Below are 8,318 nucleotides of genomic sequence, written 5' to 3'. Positions count from 1 at the left end.
TATATTCATGTGAAGTACGACTTTTGACCTTGCGTGTGCACGTACCGAGCCGTGGCGGAGCCAAGTCGCCGGAGTCGGAGCATTTTGATTGGATAAGTAGTACCCTTGCGCGGTGTGATAGGTTCAACAGTCAATCCATGACCATGCCGTGTGCCGTGCTATGCCTTTTCACAATCACACTAAGTCTAATCTTCGTAATAGCGAACTCACCCAGTGGGCAATAGAACGAAGAACACCATATAAGGCATGATAAACAAAAAATGTTTGTATTGAAGCTAGACCACAATGCACTATGTTCGTTATCTCAGAAAAGGTCTGGTTGTGGACCACAGGTAGACCAAATCTTTGTTTGTCTAGAGACTGTTCAAAAGAGCAACAAGTTTCGAGTTTTTTTCTTGCTTTTTTGAAAACATTCCCTAGATTAATGGTATTTTTCGCATATTAAAGTATTCAACATTATTTAGATATTACTGGCTTCACTAAGTGGATAAAAGTTTTTGAACCTCATTATCTGCTCGGCCACATGTTGGTCAAACGCTGACCACCATGTGCTATATTGAAACTTGCAATTCAGCTGATAAACATTCCGTACGAGACATGAAAAGACGTCAAGTGTAAAGCAGTACAGCAATTAACTAAACGCCATTTTGAATCTTAAAACCCCCAAACTCTATTAATATTCCCGCTAAAACCTGACAAAACAGGCGCCTTGCACGTCCATGACTTTCGCCAACTCTACTGACCAATCAGTGAGCCGCTACCCTCGCGAAATATGCACGTGATTTCTCACGCGTTTTGGCAAGTTCTTCACGTGATAATTCAACTCATCACCTGATAGGATAAAAGGCTTGATTGACATCACATGGTTGCTGCATTCACTTGGGTTCTCGACAGTGCAGCCTTGCTTCGCTCCTGACTTCATCTTGGTGAGTATTACTTAAATTTATCTATATTTATACCGTTTTCTTTAACTAAAAAATGCTTATTTTCGGCTAACTAAAAGCATAATAGAAGTATTTCGATGTTTTAAGAAATCCTTGGGTGAACTGATACTCGAAATCTTTGTAAACTCGAGTTTGAGCAAGACCTATACCCTAACATTCGGGATGCGTTGCGAGTCGTAAAGCGCAATATTTTCAAAAGGTTCTTCTCTTTCGTTTGTTTAAACTTATTAGCCTGGAAAACAAAGCTTTAAGATCATCTCCCTGATATACAGACTTTTTCTTTGATATTTCTTAACTCAAAATTCGAGCTGTAAAGTTCTACCTTGAATTTTTGAAATTCCCGCCAAAGGTTCGAATTTTCAAGTCAAAAGTAGTTCATAAAAATTCACAAAATATATAGTATTTTCTTTTCACTATAACGTTGGTTTGTGCATTAGATTTATTTATATTTTCTCAATTTCCAGGAGCTCAAAGTTCAAGCAAGTCGTCCACCTTCATTCCTCTATGGCGCCACATGACAAAGAACATGCACCACGACGTCGAAGAAGTAAGTTTTTACTCCCTTTTTTGGCGTTTTAAAGTTTTTTTGTTTTTTTGTTGTTTTTTTGGGTTTGGGGGGGGGGGGGGGGGGTTGCATACCAGTATACCAGTGTCTATTTATTTGAGTTGCCAGTTTATTCATTGATTCTTTCTCTTTTACAGGAACCTAATTTTCAAACCGTCCACCTTCCTTGACTCTACCACTAGGCGTGACCACATGGCAGCTTCATGACAACCAATGCGTGAGTTTTTTTAGCCTAGAGGACCATCTTTATTTTTTAAAAGCTAGAAATTTGCGGCTATCTTTGAGTATTTATAGATAGATAGTTTCCTTTTATTTAACGAGGGTGAAATTCTTTTAGTTATGAAGCATGAACGTTAAAATAATTAAATGATTTAACTAGTTAATTAATTTATTCAACGCGGGTGAAATTCTTTCAGTTCTAAACTGAATTTCCGATTAATTGTTGTCATTTGGAGCCCTAAATTCTAATTCCTATTCGATAAAACTACGAGTTTTGGTTATTTTTTTGTAGCTTTTGGTCTTCGATTATATTATTCTTATATGTATTTAAAAACTCGGTTGCGCTTACTAAGCATTCCTTCGTCCTCAACCAAACATAACTACCCGTACAATTAATTTAATCTCTATATGATTCGTCTGTGACTTAGTATATAATTCGTATAGGAATGTAAGTATTTTATGGTTTGACGATACACAAAAAGTCCGTGGTGAATTTTAGTTTGCGGATTGGATCTTGTGGATTTTGGTTTGCGCATGCGCTGGTTGTCCGCAGTTCGAGTATTTGTCTTTAGTTTTGTTATTCGTTTAAAATCTCTGATTTTATTGTTTTGATTTGTTGTTTCGACCATCTGGAGATTTTGGAATTTTTATCATGAGCAAGTTAGGTTAGGGGTGGCATCGAATATAATTCTGACGACATTTCAGTACGAGTTTTGAAGGCATCGTTCTCTGTGTTTCCGATAAATTCTTTTTATTGGAATTTGCCTGACAAGAAAGTTTTGGTTTCAACGATTAAAGTTTGTTTTTCATCGATTCGGGTTTTCAACGAATCCGGCAACTTGTTTTCTATCGAATTATGTTGGTTTTCAACGAATTGATTGGTTTACGAAGAAGTCATTAATGGACAATGACGAAGTCATTGGTTCAGCCCTACTCCCTGGTTCAGTACGATGAAGAAGACCATTGTTTTTCAAAGAAGTGGCATTGATTTTCAACACATCTTTTTTGGTTTTCAACGACAACCTTTTTTTGGTCTTCAACGTACCTTTTTTGGTCTTCAACGCACTTGTGTTTTGGTATTCAACGTACCTTTTTTTGGTCTTTAACGTACCTTTTTTTTGGTCTTTAACGTACCTTTTTTTTTTGGTCTTCAACGCATACAATTTTATTGGTTTTCAACGCCAATCATTTTTTGGTCTTCAACGTACTTTTTTTTGGTCTTCAACGCATGCAACTTTATTGGTTGTCAACAAATCTTTGGCTTTCAACGCATCTTTTTTTGGTCTTCAATACAACTTGTTTTGGTCTTCAATGCATCTTTTTTGGTTTTCAACGTATCTATGGTCTTCAACGCATCTTTGGTTTTTTGACGCAACTCGTTTTGGTTTGGGACGCATCTTTTTTTTGGTTTTCGACGCAACTTGTTTTGGTTTTCGACGCAACTTGTTTTGGTTTTCGACGCAACTTGTTTTAGTTTGGGACGCATCTTTTTTTTTGGTTTTCGACGCAACTTGTTTTAGTTTGGGACGCATCTTTTTTTTGGTTTTCGACGCAACTTGTTTTGGTTTTCGACGCAACTTGTTTTGGTTTGGGACGCATCTTTTTTTTGGTTTTCGACGCAACTTGTTTTGGTTTGGGACGCATCTTTTTTTTGGTTTTCGACGCAACTTGTTTTGGTCTTCAACGGATCATTTTTTGGTTTTCAACGAATCATTAATCTATAAATCTTCAATGATTTAATTCTTTGTTTGGTATATGATGGGTGTTATTTGCTGAAGTACAACTTTTTAGTAGTTTTGTGGGGAGCTGGAAAGTGTAATTGGCTAGTAATTGCCTCTACAACTCAAAATTGGCTTTAGTATCAGTAACGTTGTACCCTGCTGGCAGAGTCTCCTTTCAATTTTTCTCTCGCTCGGGGAAAATTAAAAGGAGACTCTGCCAGCAGAGTAAGTACCGTTCAATTCAGATTAGTCTATGAATGACTGGTAATTGACATGTAATTGGCTATTTTTATTATTATTTTTAATTGGCCTCTGATTGAATCCAATAGTAAGATTGGCAGTTTTTAAAGCAATATTTGATTGGCTATTTACTGATTGGCAGATGCTTGTAAATTCCACCCCAAACTCAGTAGTGTACGAGGGCACGCTTGGGTAAAACCCAAGAGGACTGGGTGCGAATCCCGGCTGAGTTAAGTGGTAGAAAACAAGACATTTGCGGAATTTCAATGAAATATTATTCCACGAAAAAATTATAAATTTGAAATTCTCGACTTTCACATCTCCATAATGCCTTGCGTCTTTGGGGGGTAACCACTCAAAAAACTGTCCCAAATTGAAAGGTTTCTTAATTGAATTTATACTATACCTGCTTTTATCTGTACAATACTGATTATCAAGTTATTTTTGCGTGTACAGATCATGAAGAGTTTTGGTCTTACAGAAAATGTATTGACTTACGAAAAATGTTTTTAAATTTACCTTAAACGTCTTCAAGCTTCTATCTTTTTCTGTTTTTTACTTCATTTTATCTTTGAATACCAAACAAGGTATTTTCAACATTGTCTGATCAGCCTTCAGCAAAATAAGTGGGTTTCTACCCTCTGGTCACCCCCCAATGACGCAAAGGATGATGGGGATGTGAAAGTCGAGAATTGGCTGATTGGAAAAGAGGAGAGACTGATTTAAAAATGCTTTAGTGAAATCTGTTTCTGTTAGGTAATAAGATTACTATTTTTTCATAGTTATATTCGAGTCTTGAACAATTACTGAAATGTAAACTCCTTCGTCTTTTCAACTCCACAACTTCCAAATTTAGCCTCAACAAAATTTCAAGAAAATCTAGTTGGGTGATTTAGATTGAGGACGGGTGGATTTAAAAACGATGAGTTTTTAGGCGGGAAGAAACAGGGCAAGGCAGGGCAGGGCAGGGCAGCCTTCAATATTTCGTCTCCCCCTTCCTTCTCATGTACCCTTCCCCGATAGAAAAGAGAGATTACTTCGTGGAGACAAGGTGGTAATTAATGAAATATACCCGGAAAAAAATAGTGCGGAAGAGATCAAACAAAGAGCCATTTAGAGCACGAGAAACGGCTGGGCGAAGCTAAAAACACCGGGATTCCGATATTTTGGATGGTCATTTTTCACTTGTAGTAGCTATTTTCTTAACTCATACCCAATCCTTTACCCTTAACACTAGGCCTATGATCGATATCCTTGTCCCCTGTTGCCAAGGCAACCTGTCCCAAGCAGCTAGTCGTAGCTAACTTCATAATATAAACATTCTGGACAATAGAAATAACTTCATGTCCGTCTTTCATTGTCACCTTCAACAGTAGTAAACAATAGTGACTAAAGACTCGTGACGTTAAAAGAGATTTACAAATCATCTCAAAAGTAAACAAATATACCAATGGGCCGGTAAAATTTTCGGCTTAAACTAATTTTTTTCGGGCAATTTTTCAGGTACGCGAGAAGAAGGTATAGAAACAAGGAGGGAATAATACCGTTCATAGAAATAATTTTTGAACTCGGGATTTGTTTTTAATTAACCAAATTGATCCAGAAACTTCAAGTGAATAGTTCTTGAGAATAGACAATAAGTTAGTAAACAATAGGGATTAAAACTGCCTATCATTGAATACAACACTCAAGTATTTGATTTAATCATTCGTACTTATCTTAACTCTTTACGGTTGTCAACAACAATGCACGAAGACTGCTAAAACAAGACTACGAAAGTGGTCTTAATATCGAACCAGGTTTAAGTAGGTTGCCTATGGTTAGGGACAACGTTTTTGGTGTCAAAATGGAGTCGAAAAAAGAGGTATTCTCTGGCTCAAAGACTGCAAAACGAGTGGCTGCTGTTAGTAGGGGAATCACGAGTTTATCAAAACCTGGCACTGGCTTTGGTTTACCAGCGATATCACCAACTCGAGGAATCATCCAAGGAAGCAGGATTATAACGATGGAGAGTAGAAAGGTAAGCCGTCGAAGAGCAAGAAAACCGAATCAAAAAGAATACGATGACCTACTACAAGCCTTCAACCAGACCAAAGTTGAGATACATGATTTGCAGAATCAAAACATTCGACTTCAAACTTTGGTTCTTGAGAGTAAAAATGAGCTGGCTCTAAGGACGCAGCAATATAAGGAATTGTACGAAAGGTATGAAATGCTTTCTCATTTGGAAAAATGGGGCGAAGTTATAAGGAATAAGGACAGAGAAATACAGCGTTTGCAAGATGAGATAAAAAAGATGTCTACCGATCGAAACGAGGCGTTGAACGAGAAGGTATCTGCTGAGGAAATGATAAACGGGTTGAAATCGAAGCTGAGGGGGAAGAAGCGGGAAATAAATGATATGAAAGCAGCGGAGAAAGTCATTAATAAAGCAAAAGTACTTAGTGAGACTGAAACACTACGGAATGAGAGGGATATTGCTCTGGGAAGGCTGAGTCAAAGAGATACTTTGATAGAAGAACTAAGACAGCGAATAAGATCCATTGAACAAGAATTATACCAAAGGAAACTTTCGATACAGGAGCTACAGAGAAGGACATCTGTAAAAGAGAAACAGGTGGACGACTTGAGAAGATCGAGTGTTATCTCTAAATTTCGATACGGAGCGCTTGCAAATCACTGAGAAGAATAATGTGGGTTGTGTAAGGACTTCACTCATAGTTGTGAATCCTTAGACGGGAAGAAACAGTGAAGGGAAAGGGGCTCAATTAAGGGCAGGGCAGGGTAGGGCAAGGCATCCTTCAACATTTCGTCTCTCCCTTCCTTCTCATGCACCCTTCCTCGATAGAAAAGGAAAAATCTTTCGAGAAGACAAGATGTTAATTAATTAGATATCCCTGAAGTGAAAAAGAATGAAGAAGAGGTCAAGGAAAGATCCTATTAAAGCACGAGGAACAGCTGGTCAAAATACTGAATTTCAACGAACTAAAAACTTCGATGTTGGACGAATATAATGGATCTATATCGATAAAACGGTACACCAGGCGTTCCTCGAACTCATTTAGATCAATATACGAAATCCTTTGCTATTATCTCCTGATTTTTGAAAATCTTCAACAACAAAAAAAAAACTGATACAGTGTGTCAATTTTCTCACTCTTTGCGCTTTTACATACTTTCCGTGGACTTCAGCCTATGCTTTTGGTTGATTTTCAACCAATTTAAAAACATTAGAAAATATAACAATTATTTATAATTCATGAAAAAAAGTTCATTTTTAGCCATTTTGAAGCAAAAGACATCGCTAAACGCCACATTTTTCATCGATTCTCAACCATTTTCACCCCTTTTGAAAAAACATGCATTATCTTTCAATTTCAAGAAATCAAATTTAGTCATTTTTAGCCATTTCTGGACAAAAACCATGGACAATAGCCCATGGTTTTGATCGATTTTGGGCCATTTTCACACCTTTTGCAACAATATGCATTATTTATGAAGGATGCAAATTTAGTCATTTTTGACCATTTTTAGGAATAAAAATATGGAGTATACGCCATGGTTTTCATCGATTTTGAGCCACTTTCACACCTTTTGAAAAGATATGCATTATTTATGAAGGATGCAAATTTAGTCATTTTTGTACATTTTAAGACAAAAAGCATGGACTATAGCCCATGGTTTTTATGGATTTTGGGCCATTTTCACACCTTTTCAAAAGATATCCATTATTTATGAAGGATGCAAATTTAGTCATTTTTGGCCATTTTTGAGCAAAAAGCATGGACTATAGCCCATGTTTTTCATCGATTTTGTGCCATTTTCATACCTTTTGAAAAGATATCTCTAATTTATGAAGGATACAAATTTAGTCATTACTGGGCATTTTTAAACAAAAAGCATGGACTATAGCCCATGGTTTTGATCGATTTTGGGCCATTTTCACACCTTTTGAAAAGATATGCATTATTTATGAACGATGCAAATTTAGTCATGACTGGGCATTTTTAAACAAAAAGCATGGACTATAGCCCATGGTTTTCATCGATTTTGGGCCATTTTCACACCTTTTGACAAAATATGCATTATTTATGAAGGGTGCAAATTTAGTCATTTTTGTCCATTTTTAGACAAAAAGCATGGACTATAGCCCATGGTTTTGATCGATTTTGGGCCATTTTCACACCTTTTGAAAAGATATGCATTATTTATGAAGGATGCAAATTTAGTCATGACCTGGGCATTTTTAAACAAAAAGCATGGACTATAGCCCATGGTTTAGATCGATTTTGTGCCATTTTCACACCTTTTGACAAAATATGCATTATTTATGAAGGGTGCAAATTTAGTCATTTTTGTCCATTTTTAGACAAAAAGCATGGACTATAGCCCATGGTTTAGATCGATTTTGGGCCATTTTCACACCTTTTCAAAAGATATGCATTATTTATGAAGGGTGCAAATTTAGTCATTTTTGTCCATTTTTAGACAAAAAGCATGGACTATAGCCCATGGTTTTGATCGATTTTGGGCCATTTTCACACCTTTTGACAAAATATGCATTATTTATGAAGGGTGCAAATTTAGTCATTTTTGTCCATTTTTAGACAAAAAGCATGGACTATAGCC

General features: G+C 36.6%; 1 protein-coding gene across 1 annotated transcript; it reads left to right on the top strand.

Annotated features, from left to right (window-relative positions):
- Nucleotides 1-5,420: 5,420 nt before the first annotated feature.
- LOC116298983 (uncharacterized) lies at nucleotides 5,421-7,243 on the top strand. Its single transcript, XM_031707584.2, has one exon. The coding sequence runs from the start codon at nucleotides 5,506-5,508 to the stop codon at nucleotides 6,370-6,372; it is 867 nt and encodes a 288-aa protein (XP_031563444.1). The 5' UTR covers nucleotides 5,421-5,505; the 3' UTR covers nucleotides 6,373-7,243.
- Nucleotides 7,244-8,318: the final 1,075 nt, after the last annotated feature.

The sequence above is a fragment of the Actinia tenebrosa genome, unplaced genomic scaffold, assembly GCF_029948245.1.
Source record: "Actinia tenebrosa isolate PJP-AT-01 unplaced genomic scaffold, QUT_ActTen_1.0 PGA_scaffold5__44_contigs__length_20552954, whole genome shotgun sequence".
Lineage (NCBI taxonomy): Eukaryota > Metazoa > Cnidaria > Anthozoa > Actiniaria > Actiniidae > Actinia > Actinia tenebrosa.
This window is presented reverse-complemented; position numbering and strand designations above follow the sequence as displayed.